The sequence below is a fragment of the Peromyscus eremicus genome, chromosome 12 (genome assembly GCF_949786415.1).
Source record: "Peromyscus eremicus chromosome 12, PerEre_H2_v1, whole genome shotgun sequence".
NCBI classification, from domain to species: Eukaryota; Metazoa; Chordata; class Mammalia; order Rodentia; family Cricetidae; genus Peromyscus; species Peromyscus eremicus.
In genome coordinates, this window is record NC_081428.1 from 23,239,505 (window position 1) to 23,260,816 (window position 21,312).

At 36.0% G+C, this 21,312-nt stretch overlaps 1 protein-coding gene across 1 annotated transcript in view; it reads left to right on the forward strand.

The window, feature by feature from the left end:
- Robo2 (roundabout guidance receptor 2) overlaps window positions 1-21,312 on the forward strand; it is a 532,650-nt gene that overhangs the window by 386,787 nt on the left and 124,551 nt on the right. Inside the window, exon 5 of the mRNA XM_059277713.1 lies at window positions 2,988-3,126. Within this exon, the coding sequence (XP_059133696.1) occupies window positions 2,988-3,126 (139 nt within the window). The remainder of the gene's footprint in view (window positions 1-2,987; window positions 3,127-21,312) is intronic.

Genomic DNA, 21,312 nt, shown 5'->3' on the forward strand with positions numbered 1-21,312 from the left:
ATATATGCTATGTTAATGAAACCTGCAATTTTTAATCATTATTTCCATAGACATATGTACCACAAATCAGAAAGTAGGTACAGAAAAATTAATATAATACAATTATAATGATGATTAATACAGATTAGAAGCGCTTATTTGAGTATTGCTATGGGAATTCTCAGAGTAATAAATTTTTATAAATTTTTGAACAAAGTCCAATATATCAATAAATTGTTGCATTATATTGTAGGAAGGCTGGTAAACTGAGATACTGAAGCATAAAACCCATCTGGCTAGACAAGTGACTTTCATCTTAATTATTCTTGGCCTCCATTTTTTCCCCTGTCAATTGAATTGTAGTGTATCAGTGTCCAATATCAGACTTTTCAAATTTGTATGCAACTTGCTTTCCTGTGATTATCTATTTACATAGCAGCTGGACTCTGCTTGAGGGCAGAAGGAAAGAGGGAGATCTGTATGAAGGTGTCTACTCCTGTGAGATAAATCAGAAAAGCATCAGGGGATACCTATCTTGCCTTCTCCTTGAAATTATAACTCAGGTGCTTCCCCACATCACCATAAAAAAATGGTGGGTTTTCCTCCATGTATGGTAACCAAAAGTATTTAAGAAACCTATGTCCTGTGTTCTGTGATATAATATAAACTAATAATAGAAATGTTTATAATATAAACTCTGCCTTTTATATTAAATATATATTACAATGCTGTGATTGGAACCTGTTAAGGAAAACACTCAAAGATTTGCCTGGGAGGACTATTTATGTACCTTAATAGAACTGGTGTCGTGTTCTAATAAACATGTGTGGAATTGCTTTGTAATTTACACTCAGCATAATGTTATAAAAATCTGACACGAGGTGCCTAGCTGTATTTACAACATATTCTAGCATTCTCTAGCACTACAGCTGATCCCAGTGTCAATAGATTTTTAGCATATTAATTTATAATAATTTATACAAACCCTCTTACTTTCCAGTGTTGCTAGCAATGCTGCCATCTTTGTAAATATTATTTTTTTGTATCATTCTGTCTTCTGATGAATTTAAGGATATCTTCCAGTATTAGGAGTGTTGACTCTTCTTCATTAGGTTATGTCCTCACTTTCTCATTCTTACTGACTATTCATGTGGAGAAGACCCTCTATCTGATGTCAGTGAACATGATGTTAACGTCTTACCTTCTAAAATGAACTGGCATTTTTTTTTTTCGAAACAGGGTTTCTCTTTGTAGTTTTGGTGCCTGTCCTGGCTCTCGCTCTGTAGGCCAGGCTGGCCTTGAACTCACAGAGATCTGCCTGGCTCTTCCTCCCAAGTGCTGGGATTAATGGTGTGTGCCACCACCACCCGGCTGCATTTGATTTTTGACGGGAATCTTTATCATGCATAAAATTGTACTTTTGGTTCCTTATTTAGATATTGTTTTAGCTTAAGTGCTGTAGCTACAGACTAAATTACCATATTTGTGTTTATTTTCTTTTACTATTGCATTTGCAGCGTCCTTTAACAATTGATTCAAAGTTAGTTTGACTTCAAGGGACATAAACCCTACTTAACGCGAGGATTATTTTCTCATAAGAATTTACACTGACAAACACACCCTATTTACTAATATGTTCAATTGGTTAAAAATCCTTCTATACTTTATATTCCCTCCTGCTCATCTGATGGAAAATTCATTTTGGATCTCTTAAGTCTACTGTCTTTATTAAAACTTCAGAATCTCTGCCAGTTTGTAATGAAATAATTTTACTCAGTAACCCTTGGACATATTTCATTTTTTCCTTCTGTTTGACCTTTCATGGATCTGCCAATGCAATCCTCGTCCTTTGCTTTTTGAAGGATTCTGCTATGGCACATAAGAGTCCATCAACAGTTCTCCTTCCATCACCCTTTCGTCCTCCTTGAGCTGTTCCACATGCCCTTCACAGCCATGGCCCTGACTCTATGGCTAGCTTCATTCCCCACCATTTTCTTCATGAAACAAAGCTGCTGGTTATTTACAAGCCATTAAGCTTGGAGCCTGGGGTAGGAGAGGCCACATTCACATTTGCCTAATGATTGAAAATAGTGCTGTAGTTTGTTCCTCTATAGGCCAGGTTATGGTACAATGCCCCCATTAACATCAGAGGAACAGAAGAGGTCTCCTCTTGAAATATCACTTTTCAGTCTCAAGTGATGTTATTAGTGGTTTCCTCTCTGTTGGCAGGGGGTTAATACAGGCTCTGGATGAATGCATCCAACAGCATAGGAAATGCCCATCTCACTTCCTATGCTAATGTAGTATTAACATTTGGAACACTTATAAAGATATACTAATCCTATTGTCTAATTACTGCAGAAACAATAACACAGCATCATTATGCTTAAAATACAGAGCTGAGACACATTGTTCCCACCATTTAAAAGGAAAAAGTTGGGTCTAGGGAGATGGCTCAGTGCTCAGAAGTCCCCAGATTCACATAAATGCCCATGCACATGGAGACTGAGTCTCTTCTTTAATTCTAGCAATGAAAGTCAGAGACTGGAGCAAGATTAGCCATAGCCTTGACCCCTGGATTGGATTAAGAAACTGTACCTAACAGAAGCTACTTTTGCAGTACTATCGATGACTACAGACTCACAGTTGAGAAAGAGTAATCATTTAAACTCTCTGTTTGTAATTTAGTGTTTGTTTGTTTTCAATGGTAATTTCACCTATTTTGGTTCAGGGATTCATTGAATATCAACTTCATATCTTTCCCAGGAAGTTATACAGTCTTATACAGAAACCATATTGATTCTTATGTTCAAACAAGTCTTTCAGTTTAATCATATTAGATTGATAAGTCCTTATCTAATATATGGGTGATAAACAGAGTTAAGTCTATGTGTACCATGAATAAACTATATATCTTTTGAATTTTTTCAATTATTTTTTTTCATAAATCATGCATGCCTCATTTGGTTTACTACTTTGTGTCTTTTTCCTTTTTTTTCCTCCCCAAGAACGACCCACATTTCTCAGGAGGCCAATTAACCAGGTGGTGCTAGAAGAAGAGGCGGTAGAATTCCGTTGTCAGGTCCAGGGAGATCCACAGCCAACTGTGAGGTGGAAAAAGGATGATGCAGACTTGCCAAGAGGAAGGTAAGTTTATCACCTGAAAGAGTGTTTGGATCACCAACATTCATGGTTCCATCATCAAAAACCCTTTCATCTTGGATAGCTTTCAGACATGTGATTTTTATTTTGGGGTCATGCCTACTGTGTGCATATCACAGTCTTTTACACTTACCATGTCACTCATTCAATGGAAATCCACAATAATGCCTAATCCTTCACTCTACCTATCATGGCCAAATACCGCAGATTCCTGAGGTATTATCTTTCTCAGAGCTATTTGTATGTTTGTTAATGGCTCCCTGAATTCATGGCCACCTGTGCACAATTGTCCCCCATTGTGTGCCCTGTTTTTATGGTATTTAACCTGAAATACCTTCCTTGAATGCCCAGAGTATCTATAACAAAGGACTGCTGGTACAGCTGACATTAGGGACTTATGTAAGCCAGAGAGCCACAAGCTGAGTCTGCATTAGAAAGATGACCTCCCAGGTGGGTTGTCCTCAGGGCGTCCCTGGCACTCCCTTGGAGACAGGTTCTCCTCCATTAGTGTCATTTTTCTTTTACCAATCGCAGTCTCTCCACCACACCATTTCCCAAATCTCCAAAAGTCCTTATCATCTTTTATAAGATCAACTGGATTGTTTGCATTTTCTAAATTTTTCTGTTAGTTGAAGATCTTTTCAGGCAGGTGTGGTAGGCCAAGCCTTCATCTCAATGATAGGGAGACATAAAATAAGTAAGTAAGAAAGTAATTAAGTAAATAAATAAATAAACAAATACCTTTCTATCTGTTATCAAAGAAGCTATTCTACTTTTCTCTCCTTATACAGCACTAGCTCTATTTTTGTTTCCCTTGCCTTCCCCTCATTTCTACCCACTGACATACACCTATGCAATCATTGTCTGCATACAATTGCACAGTGTGTAGTTTCTCAAGGGTCTCCGTCTAGAGGTGCTTTATTTCCCTCAACAGCTTGAAGTTGAACAGGCTTTTACAGAAGCTGAATGTTTTTATACATAGTCGCTGCCACTAAAGAAACTGTGAAACTTGCACGTTAACTTTAAAAAAAAAATCTCAATTTTTGTACTCCGTGGGGCTATAAAAATGTGCCTTCTTTCTAAATTCATGTCCTCAATAACACTGGGTTTAAAGGGACCAGGCATTTAAATAGTATTGAGAGTCTCTTGGTAATCTATAGTTATGCATCCGATGTAAATCTCAACTCAAGTAGTTACTCAACAAACTGGCTAAATAAACTCAAATCAAATGACTAAATAGCCCAGGAAGTCAACTCTTTGTTTGGTTTTTGTCGCTTTGCTATCAGATATCTGCCTATAAATAAATGTCACTATCAGAAGGGTCTTGTAACTGTGAGAGTCCTCATACTTGTTCATTAGAGAATCAAGTTAAAATTCCAGAGGGCTAGAGAAAGAACTTGCCCTGAAAACACAAGGAACTGAGTTCCCTTTAAGAATGCAAGTGAAAAAGCTGGGTATGGTAACACATGCACATTTATCCCCTAATCACAGAGAAGTGGAAATAGGTGCATTTCTTGGGCTCCCTGCATAACCAACCAGCCTACACTGCAGGGTGAGTTGCAAGCAAGCAAGAAAGTTAGTTAGACAACACCTGAGGATTATATCCAAGGTTTTCCTATGGCCCATGGGTACTCACATAACCATGCACCAGAAACCCCATCCCTACTCCACCACACACACACACACACACACACATACACACACACACACACACACACACACACACACACACACACACACACACACACACAGGTGGGGTTAGATAATTTGATTGTTGGTACCCACATCAATATGTATAATAAGATTTTTCATCCAATTAGAGACCAAACTACATATTTTTTAAATGTTAACAGAAGTTTAAGAAATACTGGCAATGATTAGTTTTAAATTACCGAGACTGTAAACTGGATTTGGTGCTGCACATCTTTAATCCCAGCACCTTGAAGGCAGAGTCAGACAGGTCTCTGTGATTTTGAGGCCAGCCTGGTCTACATAGTGAGGCTTAGGAAAACCACTGCTACATAGAAGGACCTTGTCTCAACACAACAACAATAACAACAACAAAATTGCTGAGATTCTGTAATTTTAAAAATTGAGTTTTAATTTGGTGATATTTTGATTTATAAAAATAACAAAATGTATACAGGGTTGCCTGTACATCTTGAACCCACTTTCACTTATTTCTAACATCTATGAAATATTTGTTAGAGGTGATGGAAATGTTGAAATAATTAAAATACAGGATAAATATTTTTTTGGATTTAATCCATTTTTATTAGTGTCTTTTTCTGCTCAAGAGAGCAATCCAAGAAATGTATTTAGTTGGGAATAGTAGACTTTGGGGTTCAGTTGAATGTTTTCCAATCATCTTTGGTCTTTGACAGGTTCACTGTGCTCTTTAGTATTGCTGGTCTTGTATTCTTGAAGAGGAATACTAGTCAGATATGCCACAGGATATATGACCCTATGTTTACATGTCTTTTTCACATGGGTGTGTGTAGACTAGTTGTATGTTTTTGGATTTTAGGGTTTTTTTTGAGGGGGGGAGGGGCGGCAGGGAGAAGACCTCAGAGGTGGCCAGCATCACTTACACTGTATCAGAGGCTCATGAGTCAAGGACACAGACTGTTAGCCTGCTCCATTGTTTGTTGAGACTGTGGAGGGGCCCCAGAACAGCTTGACTACATGGCTGCCATGACAGGCTTAGGGGCCCAGACACAGCTTCTGTGACAGGCTTACTGGCAGGCAACACCCAGATCCAGGAAAAGCCTTAAGCAGACACCACCCAGGGATCCACCCCAGGATGAAGAAGTATCTGACATCCTAAACATTCCAAACAGTAAATAAGATGGCCAGATGTCCCTGAGTCTAGCACATACCTGTTTTTGTTTTACAGACAACTCCTAGACAATTGTCCCCCAATCAGGATCCTGAACCCTGAAAATCCCCTCACCCCAACCTCTGCTATGACAAAAAAAAAAAAAAAACCCACCCCACCTGAGCTCGGGGCTCTCTGCTCTCACTACTGCGTTGGACAGATAGAGAGACCAAGCTCTATCAAGATAAATAAAGGCTCCTTGCTTTTACATATGGTATTCTCTGTGGTGGTCTTTTGGGGGGTGCCCATGATCTGGGCATAACAGAGACATTTTTGATGAGCATTGTAAATCTCCCAGTCCATTCAAGGGCTGAGAAGATAGACTGTGGCAGACACTATGCCTGCCTTGGTCTTGTTGAGTTTTTTAAATTTTATTTTTACTTTATATGTTAACTTTATATATTCAATTTATTCTTTTGCTTTCCTATATGTGTACTCTAATTTTTAAGTAAAATCAAGTTGAGATAAAAATACATGCTAGAAAGTTATGAGACGATATTCAATTTTAGTGTGCCTTTATTTGAATGGAAAAAAAACCTAATATATAATTTAAGACTATTTTTATTTTCCCATTTAATTACATGTTAAGTGATAAATGTGACAATATTAGCTTCTCCACTATTTTTCCAAGTTTTGTAAAAGTCGTTTGCTTTAAAGTTCAGGTTACTTATGAAAAATCAAAAGTGCTATATAAACTACATTTTCAAGGGGTACAGTTAAATATGAAAAAACTCATAGTACTTTTTGCAAAATGTTTCCATATTTTTGGCCTCTAGTCTTTTGCTACCGGGATTATACTATTACAGTACTTGTTGGACTAGTTAAATATTTTTAATCCATTAGACAAATGGAAGTGTTAGCGTTAAATCATAATGTTAAAGAGGCTCAATATGCAAATTGATGAATACTTTTATCCTGATGGAAGCCAGGCACTTTTTCTTCACTTCTTAGCCTCCAATGATGTTTCAAAGAAGCTAATTCAGTCTTGATTTGTGCCTATTAGCATAAGTCTTACTTGAACATGAAAGGCAAAGAGACCTCTCTTCTTGGGGAAGGATAACAGTAATGCTTTTCAGCAAGCCACCCACTAGATCAACAACATCGATCCCATTTTGTTTTTATGTCTCAGACAAGGAAGATGACCATTGTTCTTTTATATGTAATTGGTGTGGGGAATGACATTTATTTGGCTTAATGTTTAATGAAATCTGAATATAGTTTGTGTAGTGGTTCAGGCTTAACATTTATAGTAAAGCTTTGTAGGGCAGCTGCAGAGCCTGTAATTACTATGTAAGTAATATGTGACTATTTTTCTTTTGGAGGCTAGGGAAGCTTTTCAATTCATGTTTAAATTGACAAAATGCTGTGATAGCTACTGGAACCTTCAACACAGAAGAAGCTGTCTGTGCCAGCCTTTCAGTGGAAAAGATGAAGTCAGGGAGGATCTTTGCCTTAGCTTCATTCATCCTAGTGAACATAATTTTAAAATAGTAACAATGTGTCCATTTATTTTGTTTAGCTTTAGCCTCCTAAGCTTTCTCTCTTTGTGGAGCTGAATTATTATTCTTATTATTTTTTACAACTAGAATGTTTGATTGAGATAGAAGACATGGAAAGTCTAACAACAATCCTATGCCCAAACAGAGAAATGCTATTTAATGCTATCATTTTCCACAGAGTCAAAATGAAAAGATGACTTACATTGTGTCTGTTAAGCAGAGTGCAGTAATTTCTGGGAGAAGCGTCTAAAGAAACTAGATCATGACTGAAAATCAGAAGAAAAGAATTCCACTGCTTTTTTGTGACTATAAAAACAACAGTGTATGTTTTTCAAGAGGGTTACAGTAATGAGTTGAAAGAAAACAATACCATAAGGCCAGAAAGATGGCTTTGGTGATTGCTTTTCCAGATGGCCTCGGTTCAGTCACCCACACTGGATGACAACCAATTGTAACTCCAGCTTCAAGGGATCTGAAAACATCTCTGGCTTCCATAGGCATTTACACACACACACACACACACACACACACACACACAAATAAAGAGTAAAAATAGTATTTTTAAAGAAAAGTCTCATACAGCCCAGGTTGACTTTTAAAAATTCACCAGTTAGCAAAGGCCGGCCTTGAACTTGTAACCATCCTGTCTTTACCTCTCCAGGGCTGGTGTTACAGGCATGTACCGATATACCTGAGTACTTTCTTTTATTTTATTGACAAAATTTGGCTGGTTGGTGGTGGCACATGCCTTTAATCCCAGCACTTGGGAGGCAGAGCCAGGTAGATCTCTGTGAGTTCGAAGCCAGCCCGATCAAGAAAAAATTTTATACATAAATACAAAAAAAAAAAAAAAATGAGAAGGTTAAAAAAAGGAAGGTACATCAGACTATGTAATGGTTTTCATTTCTTAATAACCCATTCTCAGCTATGAAATTTATATAGAAGCAACAATTTACTGTAAGTTCTCAGTTCTCTTCACCAGTTTCAAAAGTAATTCTTTAAAGCAAAGTGCCAGTGGTGCCTTTTGTCTTCTTGGAATTGTGGGTTAATGAGACAAGAGTATAGACAACCATTTACATACTGAATACATCAAAGACCAAAAGCTGAGGTAGAACTCTTTCTTCTCAGTGCTGTATCCTCCCTGAATGTTAGGTGACCCTAGACCTTGTTCTTATTAGTATTCTTTGATGATCAGATGATTTAATATATGTTTTCACATGGTATTTTATGTGATAGAAGTTGCTAGACATTGTAATGAAGAGGGCATACACCATTCTGTGTCATCTTGTGCCATAAGATAAAGAGATTATCAAAAAGAGTACATCAAAAATTCATATGCTGCGAACTCTATTAGTATATTATAAGCCAACACAGGAGCAAATATTACACGATTATGTACAAAGCAATAAGATCAAAACTGACTAGCTTTACTACAATATTTTATTCAATCTAACAGTGGAATGGAGAATTTAAAAAACTCCTTAAAACTTGGGTAAAAGGATGGAAGATTATTCTAATTATGATCTCATCTCAAAACATTAAAGTACAGTCTGTGTTTCAAGTTGTTAGTAAAATAATGTAAATTGAACATTCAGTATATTTCATCATTCATTTGATTTTTCACGACGTCATCAGGAGTTAGTGCCACAAATTTTGTTTCATTTTTATTTATTTTGTTTTCTAAACTAACTCTAAAGTGACACTAACTTCCTCAATAAGGATCTATAGTGGAGTGGAATGTTCATAATAGCTTTTCTGTGGGGGGAGAAAAGAAATAAAATATGCCATTTACATTCTTATGTATGACTGCCACTTCTAAATGCAGTTGATGGCTTCCATATAGTGTAGGTAATTCATGAATATTTCATAAAACAGAAAAGGGCCTAGAGAATAAGCATTTTACGAAATACAGTGCAAAATTCTATCAATTTTTCTCAGCCCACTGACAAGTTCCTTTTCTGAAGTCTATTTTAAGTGAGACTTTCCAAGGTTCTCAGTTCCATGGAATAGGAGATTCACAGAAATAGATGATTCTCTCAGAAGAGAACCTGAATAGAACCACTTATAGCCCCCTTTGTGTGCAATTTTGAACAAAGTGGCTCTTTACAGTTAGCCCTGGAAAAATGTTCCTGTATTAATTGTCTGGAAGCTCTATTGTTTAGAACATGTGCCCCTTGGATGCAGGGGATGCTGAACAGGCACTCAGCTACCCTGCTGCAGAGAACTGCTGTCCTCACGTTCAGTGTGAGCCTCAAGGACATGTGGTAATTTGTGCTCCTGATAAATACCCACTTTGATTAGATTGGCTAGTGGAGATGGGTCAATTAAAACAATTTTAGAAAAAGACAAGGACTACTAAAAACATGGGAAAAGCAATATATTTCAAACATTGTCCAAAAAGGCTTCTATCCCCATGAGCCAAATAAACAAGGAAAAGTATAAATCAAAATTGTCTTCGATGTTAATAAGTATTTTACCCATTTATTTCTAGGAAAAAAACCTTAGAAACTGCAAGGAATTATTAGTATGGAATAATTTTTTGCCAATGCCAGCAGCATAAGTATGTAGCCTATTGTTCAGGTTGTTGGTGTGAGGCCTTGTTCCGACACTGTTTGATTGTGTGTGTCTGCTTCGACCTCTATCTTCTAACAAGGGTGTTTGACAGATTTCTTTACCAGTAAGAAGGACTGTGACCCTGGAGAAGCTATGTAAACTCTGTGTGTTTTACATCCTGAAGATATAGAACAAGAGTGTGATGTGGTTAGTGACTACCCTCTGCTTTGGCAGGTTCTAACTGAGAGGTTATAAAATGATATAATTATTTCAAAGCACCATGAACACTATGCAGTCGGTAAACACAGAAAGTGCTATTAATACTATTTACTGAGTTCAGGAGTAGAGGATTAATGACAAAAAATAAGGAACATTCAACTTGGGTTAATTTCACATTCTTTTTCATCTGTCTAAACAATATCTATAGTCAATAGAAATATTAAGTATTGCTTATTTAACAGATACCACCATTGCTTTGAATTAGTATAGACTCATTGGTAAATATTACCAACCAGTTTGCCAGGTCTGGAAATCACTACCTGTTTTTTCTCTGTCTGAGAAATTGTACCTCCTCCAGTACTAGGTCCCAGCCCCAGTGCCATCAGATTTTAAGGTGGGATCACAAACTCCTAGGTGTTCCAGTGAATTGCTGGTTTTTTGCCTGTAATGAGAATGGTGACACCCCATTAAGAATACTTAGGAAAACTTGCCAGGTGCCATAAGCACTACTAAAAGCTCCTTTCTTACCACAATGATGTCATGTTAAGGGATGTTGTCACAGCATAATATGACTCTCATTTGAGAGATACAGAGACACGTATTTATGGTAATTTAGATTCCAACATCATGCATTCATATTAGTGACAGATATAAGTTTACAATCTTCCCAACATGAAATCAGTATTCTAAACTAGTTTTCATATTTTTTTGGATTAGTAATTGTTTATGAACTCAACCCAATTAAAATTTTATATTGTGTATAAAATTAGGTAATTGTTTTAAATTTCATATATATATAAATATATATTGATATAGTAGATATGTAGATATATAGTGAAACACTTGAGGTGATTTTTAGAGAAGTTTAGAAAGCTACAAATAAATATTTGGCTCCATGGAACACTCAAACTTGGAATAGTGCTCATAATTTTGGGAACTGAAGCTCGATATTTTGTTTACATACTGGACTAATTGGAAGCTTCCATTGTTGCCAGGATGGAACTTTTCCTGTGTTTTCATCAAATAGGTGCTAATAGTTAGTGTCAACATAAAACTAATTGCCACCTAGGGTGGGAGATCATGGTGGCTGGTCCTATGACCACACTGGCCCATCTGTTGAGAATCTTAGCACAGGACCAACGCTGGACCTGGCATCCAATCTTTGCTTTGGCCAGCTGTCAACTCTCAATCTGGAACAAACTCAGGGTATGAAGTGCACTGAAGTCAAGAGAAACTCTGACGCCCATTAACTGGCAGCTCTTGTGCTGTGTGTGGGTTGAGCCAGGACCAGGTGCCAGTTCTCAGGGCAAAAGGATCTGTCTGAGTGCCACCTGTCATTGGCATGTGCATATCACCCATCATGGAAGCCACAGTAGGTGTGCTTCTTCCATCAAAGCATCAGAGCCTTCAGAGCCTTCAGACTGTCTGACATGGGGTTGGGGGTAACGAGACAAGGACCATAGCCAAGGCTCGATAGTGACCGCAGCTCATCAGGAAATACTTAGTACTACAGGTGAATTGCTTTTTTCTGGTAGCGATGCTTTCCCAGGTTCTTGTGTTATTTTCTTAACTGTAAACAACATTAAAAGAAAAAACATTGTTGAATTAAAAAAAGATTTTTTTAACACAAATCCTCCAAAGGCAATTTATGGTTAGAATCACTTGAATGACTTGTAATATCTCTAGGGCTTTTCTTAAGATATATTTCTTATTTCTGTTATTGTTTTATATAATTTGAATTATGACATGAATCTAAAGTATAGATTTTTGGGAGATGATAACTTGTAATAATGAATGCAAGCAGCCATCTCTTGAAAAATGTAAGTTAAATGGGATATTTTCTATGATATGTTTAAATCCATAAATAGCCTAATTCCATGGCAAAAGCTAAAAATAATTAGGAAAGTAGGGTGCTCCTTTTTCTTCAATTAAAAAAAAAGTAAGAAAGGTGAAATGAATAAGTATGCAAAAATTAAGTTACTTGCACATCTACCATCCAATAGCTACCAGTATTTATGTCTTATATACAACTTTCCCAATTTCTGTGTTGTTTAAATAATTTAAATTCAGAATTGGTCTTTCTATTGTTTGTTTCTTTTTATTATTATTTTTTAATTTTACAAATTTCATATATGTATATAAGATACAGATATCATATTCACCCCCACTATCCTTTCTTTCTCTTTTTTCAATCCTACTCATCCTCTGCCTCCTGCCAGTTTGCTTCCTATTTTCGTGTTTTTTTTTTGTTGTTGTTGTATGTGTGCAGGTCCTGTGCAAGTAGCAATAAGGAACATGAAGAATTTTTTCTTGCTACTTACTGCTTACATAGTCTTCTATAGAAAAATCCCAATAAAGATCAAAACCATTTTTATTACATTTTTCTTTCCCATAAATATAATAATAAAGCCGGGCAGTGGTGGTGCACGCCTTTAATCCCAGCACTTGGGAGGCAGAGGCAGGCAGATCTCTGTGAGTTTGAGGCCAGCCTGGGCTACCAAGTGAGTTCCAGGAAAGGCACAAAGCTACACAGAGAAACCCTGTCTCGAAAAACCATTTTATATATATATATATATATATATATATGATAAATTTTGCTTACACTGTTATTGCTTAAACACAGATTTACTTGATTTGACTTGATTATTCTCATCATAATTCTATGCAATAAATATTACTATCTGTATAAATGTGATAACATAGACACAATGACAATAAATTTTCCAAGACATACTGCTATAAGAGACTTTGGATTTTTTATTCCTAAGTCCACACATTTGAACAGTATCTGGAGTTGTTGAGCCTTTTCCATTTTTTATTTGGTCTTAAAGACTAGGAAGGCACAATGTAGAACTCCTTGGCCTTGACGTTTACTGTTTATCAGAGAGTCACAAAATACTGTGGGTAACACAGCATTCACTTGATATAATATTGCTCCTACAGTAATGATATATCATCAGTCTATGATCAACACACATCTTCTAAAATTGTTATGTGCACAATTTAGAATAAATTTATCCTTTTAATTTTTTTTGCTAATATGATTATTTGCTCTTTCCAACATTGTTTCCAGAAATAGACAAAAGAAATCACCAGAAACCATTAGGCGTCAAAGAAATAATGACTAAAAGAATCACAAAGTCTGAGAGATTGAACATTAAGAGTTTACAGTTCCTCCTTTCTTCTTCACGTTCCAACACAGTACTCAAGACACCTTTGAATTTTTTGATATTTCCTTGATGAGTTTTAATGAAAACCATACATAGTGAAATGCATTTTGATCTGCATTTAAGAAAACCACTTTTATTTATGTATGTGTAACTGAGTCCAATTTTTATGTTTAAACAGAGAGGCCAAATGACTATTGGATTAATTACAGTTGTTGTTGCTCTGACAAACTATTGGACAAAAGCAACTTAAGAAGGAAGTGTTGATTTGGGCTCAGAGTTTGAGGATCTGGCCCATCATGGGGGAGAAGTCTCAGCAGTGGGAGTGTAAGGCAGCCAATCACATTACACTTACAGTCAGGAAGTGAAGAGAGAGGGGAATGCTGGCCCTTAGATCACTTCCTACATTTTATTCTGGACATCAACCAATGGAATGCTGCTCCCAACATTTAGAATGGGGTTCTCACTTCTGTTAAACTAATCTGGCAAGTTCTCCCCAGACATGGCCTTGGTCTCTTTAGTGATTTGAAGTCCAGTCAATTTGGAAATCATAATTAACCATTATAACTTTTAGTCTAGCCATTTTTAACCCTATAGCAGTAATTTATGTTTTAAAATTCATGGTGGAGTTGACTCAAGTTGGAAACAGTTGCTTTATTAAGGAAGAAAAATGTAGCAACTTGATCATGGTATGTCATACTTGGTGAGATGACTTCTTAATTTCAGAGAAGTTAGAATGTGAAAAATAGACATCTTGTAATTTACTAACTATAGGAGTATTACTTAATATTTACAAGTGCTTTACATAGGAGTAGTTCATTTATCTTTCAGAATTACCTCAAGCAGCAAGTATGTGTTGCCATCCATAATTTACAAATGAAAAATGGAGGTGTAAAATTAATTGATAGTAAGAGATCTGGAATGCAGAATCATCAGTTCCAACGTCCACTCTCTTAACCACTATATACAGTAATTTATTATGGAGCATACATAATTTTAAAATCAAAGAACCTACTAATTAAAATTAAAGTTTTTGAGGGCCTACTGGTTTTGCACTGAGAATTGTAAAGCATAGAATTAATGTTTTGAACAGCCTTGACGAAGAAAGCCCTGAAGCTTAGAGACAGTGAAAAATATGCTCAAGGTTGCAGGTCCAACATGTGGCCAAGTTGAAAAGGCCCTGTTATCTCTGATGATAAAAACATGTACTCATTCCTCACTTGGTAAGTGGAAGAATGTGCATTCCACGCTTCGATCAGCAGCTGCTGATGTTCTTTAGTTTTTGACTTTCACTTATTACTAAAAGGAAATAAGGCTGAACTCATTACTGTGTTTTGGTGATATATTGTGTACCCTAATAAACTTTTCCTGAAGATCAGAGAACAGAACAAGCCACTAGATTAAACATGGAGGCCAGGCAGTGGTGGCACACACCTTTCATCCTAGCACTCGGGAGGCAGAGATCCATCTGTGTCTTTGTGAGTTCAAAGCCACCCTGGACTGTATGAGATTGACCCAGCCTAGGAGAGAAAACAGAGGCAGGTAGTGGTGGCACACGCATTTAATCCCAGTACTGGGAAGCACACACGCCTTTAATCCCAGAAAGTGATGGCTGGACAGTGAAAGGTATATAAGGCCTGAGGAGACAGAGACTGAAGGCTTTTTGGCTCAAGTGTTCTTTTCAGCTAGAGGCTTTTTCGGCTGGAGACTTTCGGGTGAGGACTCAGAATTTCAGTCAGTGGATTTGTGGAATTGGTGAGGCGAGACATGACAATGGCTTGTTCCTTTGTCTCTCTGATCTTTCATCATTTACCCCAATATTCTGGCTCCAGGTTTGTATTGAAAGACCTATTAGAATTCGTGCTACACTATATCTTTTTTCTCCATGTGCCCAACTAACTTTGATATATTCATCAGAAATCATGAGTATGCTAGCTGATGACTGACAGCTGATATTTAGCTCTACATTTCAGTGCAGCAGTTTCTCAACTGGGGGAAATTTGTTTCTCCCACTCCCCAGGTGCCATTGCATAATGCTTTAGGGTGAACTTCCATTGGTTGCTCTCAACATTTCATGAGTAGAGGCCAAGAGTGCTTCGAAAATGCCTTCTAGGAACAGGGAATACCACTGCAAAGGATAAGCTAAAATATCAATAGTTCTAAAGTCAAGGAAATCTAAGATAGTGGGAAATATGAAATAGGCATTGCTCAAATGATATTATTTAAATATTTGTTTTGTTTTGTATTTGAGGCAGAGTCTCAAAAACAGAATAGCTTGGCCTGTAGTTTATTGTGAAGCTGAGAGTAACCTTTAACTCATAATTCATCTCAACTTCTGAATTCTTGGGATTACAGTTTATGCCACCATGCTGAGTTGACTTCTATTTTATATTTAGGGCAGAAATGATGGACTGTAATTCAAGTGAGCATATTCCAAACATAATGGTCTTTTCTTACTTCCTTACATATGAAGCTTGTGTCATTTGAGATGGACAAATAATACTATTGTAGGATTTAACCTAAACATATCACTACTTAATACATGAAGACGTTTTGGTTTGCTAATGCTAAGGAATGAATGGATTTTTGCATATTTTGTTTTTCTTAATTGATTTTTTTTAATGTTTTGAGAATATTAAGCATGATTATTATATTTGTACAATTATCATTCCTCCTTTATTCCCTTCACTTTTTCTCATGTACTTTCTAACACCCTTTCAAATTCATGACTTCATTATTATTGTTATGTATATATGTATGTGTTTATATGTATGTTTATATATACATACATATATGATAAATATATATCTACAACTTACTGAGCTCATTTATTGTTGCTTACATGTACATGCTTAAGGGTTACCACTTGGAATTGAATAAATTGTTAGGGTTCTTGTCCCTAGAGAAAACTAATTCCCCCTCTTTCAGCAGTTTAGTTCTTCTAGGGTGGGATCTCATGAAATTTTCATCTTCCATATTGGCCCATCAGACCATGCTGTCATGGTACAGGTCTTGTTTAGGAAGCCATATTGTTGATAGTTCATGGATACAGCTTCCTTTTCATGACTAGAAAACACTATCTACTAGGAAGTAGGTTGCTTCGCTAATGCTATGAAATAAATGTATTTGGAATATTTTCTAGAATACATAAGGCAAAGTTTTCTTTGCTCATTGAATTATTGCTGAGTTGATGAAACTAGTCACCCTATGTAGATGCAGCTCTAAACCTGCATCTTTCAATCAGATTTGCCAAGCAACAAGTTACTTGACACAACTAGTTGTCAGAAGTGCCCCCTTTAGGATGTATTAAAGTTCCAAAGTATTCCACAGTCATATTTTTATGAAGGTATTTCTAGGACAAAAGAAAAAGTTAAGAGAGCCTTTTTGGTTTTCCAGAGCATTGCTCAGACTAAACATCCCCAAGGGACAATGCCACACCCTCTTTAGCTCAGCTATGCTCACTTGTAAAGCTTGTCTATTACTCCCATCTCAGAGACTGCAAGCATAGAACCTGCATATCAAAACAGATGTGTTAGCCTATGGATTCTTGTGGAATTAATACCTGAGATCCTCTTCTAAAAGATTTGAGAGTCAAGGTTAATTTCTTGCCAAATATCTGACTGTGAGATATATCCAATGTTCCAAGTATGATATTTCAATTCTAGTCTTATTGTAAAATCAAATTACCTTGCGAGAACCTAAGCCAATTGGATAATTATTTCTAAATGAAAGGATAATTGAACCCGCTTCCACAACTTTGTTTCAACATGCTTTCCTAATTGTGAAATATTTGTCATTTTTACAGTAAAATTTCAATAGTCCTGTGAAATAGGCACTATTAATTATTATATCAATTATCCTAAAGAGGAGGAAAATCCATAGTCATTTAGAAAACTGGGTAACATGAGCGTCAATGAAATCAAATTATGTTTTGTTCTACTTTGTTATTTTATTTATGATGCAGTACAGTATTTCATTAAAAAATATTTGTTAGTACTTTGTGTCAGACACTGAGGTTGTCTGGAATGTCTGAGGTGGGGCACTCTTCACTTTTCTTATCTACCCCTTGCCAGAGAGCCAACCATTAAGAAAGAGCTAGACTTCCTTTATGGCATTGGGAATAAATATCTGGGTAAGTGGAAGAGAAGTAAATTTTATAGACAGGGTTGGAGGGTGCTTAGAAATCAGAGGAGTTTTTACAGTGGTAATACATCTTTTAGAGGTGGTCAAAAATAAGAGCAAGATGACAAGAAGATGGACAGTGATTGCTGAGAACTGCAGGCTGTGAACCTGGTAGTTAACCACAAACTTACACTGAAAATTGATGCCTGGAAGACTCTTCAGCGTCTACTGTTGTATCAGAACACTTAGAGGCAAGGACTCGGAATGCAGCCACAGACTACACAGATTAAGATGTCCAGCAGGAGGATTTGGAATTAGTTCCCTTGGAGATACTTCCCTAGCATGCTTGAAGCTCTGAGTTCAATTCTCACCAGAGAAAACAAAATATTAGGGAGTTCTTGTTTAGGCTGACCGCATGGTTTGGCCATTGGGAAAGTCCCAGCTGTGATATAGCTTAATTGCAGAGAGAGAGAGAGAGAGAGAGAGAGAGAGAGAGAGAGAGAGAGAGAGAGAGAGAGAGAGAGAGAGAGAGAGAATGCATCTTGTAAGTGATCCAAACCCAGGATCCTTGACAGTTGCACAATGCTTGCTCTATTTGACCTTGTTAGACTGCGAGCTGAAATCTGCTCTTTGTCAGATAGTCAACTGCAGTTTCTCAATATGGATGTTTTAAACATTGTGTCTTGTTTAGTTTTGTAGTTTGAAAATGCCTTGCTTCTCCTGGCTGTGCAAAAGGGAAAGTAGTATTAGAGGCCTCCCTTATCTGTGTGTCTGAAAACATAAGTAACAAGGAATTCTTCGTGCACTGTGTTTGTCTATGCAAATACACCCTTGGTAAAGTTAAATTTAGAAATAAGGAAGAGTAAGAGATTAAAAAACTAATAATAAAAAGAACTGCCATAACACAAGCTAATAAAAGTGATTTACTTTTCTCTTTTCTTTTTTTCTTCTCTCATCTATCTATCTAATATCTATCTATCTATCTATCTATCTATCTATCTATCTATCTAACAATCATCCATCTATGTATCTGTCATCTATGTATCCACCCCCGTTTATCAATCAATCAATCAATCAATCAATCAATCTATCTATCTATCTATCTTCTATCTATCTATCTATCTATCTAACAATCATCCATCTATGTATCTGTCATCTATGTATCCACCCCCATTTATCAATCAATCAATCAATCTATCTATCTATCTATCTTCCATCTATCTATGCATCCCCATCTATCAATCTATCTCTCTATCTCTATCTATCTATCTATCTATCTATCTATCTATCTATCTATCTATCTATCTATCATCTATCTGTCTGTCTGTCTGTCTGTCTATCTATTTTCCTCCTTTCTACATCCTTCTGATTAATAATAAACAATACTTTTCAGGCCAAGGATGGTCATAAATGAAACTGTGAAAATGGAAGCCATGAATAAAGGGTACTTTTTAAATAGGGATCCTCTATCCCTGGTTAATGTTGATAGGGGGAAATCACCCAAGCCTAGATTTGGAAGTGGCAAAGGTAGGAAGAGACAAAGGTAGCTTTTAGAAAAATTTCCTAGCTTTAAATGTTAGTTAAAATACAATTTGGTTAATTGGATAGGTAAGATTTTAAGTTTTGTGTTTCATAGGCATTTCTGTGTCTGCATATCCAGCCTCGGGACATAGTGACACAATGTTGTATTCTACCAAGTTTATATTTGAGAACCACAAAGTCCTTTAAGAACTAAGAAATCTCATAATATTCAAAGGTTACTAATTTTTTTTTATTGTTGTTGAAGCAGATTAATAGCTATTCTGAGGAACACATGCCTGTGGGCTGAAGATTAGATACCCCTGCTGGAGATTTCAGAACAAAACAGGAAGTTCAATCATGAGTGACTTTGTATTTTAAAATTTCACTATGTATTTGAGTAAAACTGCAGTTTGAATTACCTTTTGCAATTAATTCTATGGTAAGAGTAGCCATTCTTCATATTTTCTTGGGTTATTTGTCTAGAATTGATTGTGATAATTCTTGAATGAATAGCAAGATTCACTTACCCAAATTCTAAACAAAGCATGAATAATAATTGCAAATCAAATGTCCATGACATCATTTGCCTTGTAGAAAGTGGCTCAATCTTTGGCCACCAAATAGAAGTTCTGTGTTAGTCATGTGATCTAAGATATTGCCTTTAAGATACACCTTGGATATTACAGATTAAGTACTGCACAGGATTTAGGTTTCTAGAAATAATTACATGATTTTAATATGTTCAAGTCTTATCCATGAAAGAATTTAGGAAATATTACTAATTTAGCTATTAATAGTATTAATTTAGGAAAATTACACAATCTGTTTTTCATTCAAGATTAATAAGGGGGTAACTTTTTCCAGGAAAGGGTGGTGAAGATAAATGCTATGACTATAGTTTGTAGGGAGTTGATAAATAATCTTATTGAGAGGTTTTTTTTTGTTTTTTTTTGTTTTGTTTTGTTTTGTTTTAGGAGAAAAAGGGGCAGTACTGTGTGTGATCAAACTCTGGACCTTGGACATACAAATATCCTCCAGCCCTGCCCCTATTTTTAAATGGTTGTTTTCATATACAGTGACATATACACTGTACAAAGATGTGTTTTTGAATGAGTCATATTAATCAGTTAATAATCTCATAAGATTAATAAAGGATTTATATAATAAAAAATATCCTTGTGTTGAGAGTGAGGCAATAGACCATTAGGCCATTTGGTAGGTTTTTAGTTTATAAAGGTCCATAGTGAAATTTTACTGAAGGTGAAAGACCTATTATTACAGGCTTTTCAATTTTCAAACCATCCAAAATAAATAACGCTATTTTTAGCTCTTTGGATTCATGGAAATATAATACAACTTGAAAAAAAAACTTTCAAATTTTCTTAATTACAAAAAACAAAAAAACCCAGGGCTGGAGAGAGGCACATACTGCTCTTGCCAACAACCAGAATTTGGGTCCTAACATCCACCTTGAGTGGCTTATAACATCCTATAACTCTAACTCCACAAGAGTCAGATGCCTCTCATCTTCTTGGACACCATAATCACATATACATACCCACTATATGCTCAGAAATTTATGCATAATGGAAAATAAACAGACTTTAAACTAATAATAATATTTACTTTCATAGACATTGAATAATTCCTGCTTCATAATAATTCATAGTTCTTAGTAATGCATAGTTCATAATAATGTATAGTTCATTGCAATGCATAGTTTCATGACTGACTATCTTAACTTTTAGTAAAGCAGATGCATACTAAAATTTGTGAGTGTTAATACAAACACTTGCTCTGGAAGATCAGCCAGAAATCTTAGATTAAGTCGTTTATGTTTTTTAAAAAGTAAAAGACATTGAAGAAATAAGTTTTCTTCTATGAAAACAGATCCTTTTATGATGAGAATTCTCATTCAGGAAGTTTTATGGAATCCTTATATAATCCAAACAAGGTGAGGAAAGACACAGGCTTTCAACATGGGAAATTTCTACATTATCCTAAAAGTTTAGTTTATATTCCTTTTATTGGTCCTCTGCAATTCTATACCCATCATCAAAGGCATGAAGCCCCTATTTTAATATATTCAGAAGAGTCAGAAAACTGTGGTAACTTTCTATCATACAGATCCAATTTGAAATTTGCACAATAGGAATTGAGAAAATTAGGTAATGCTGCAAAATTTTCAAGTATTGCCTGATATTTCAATTAA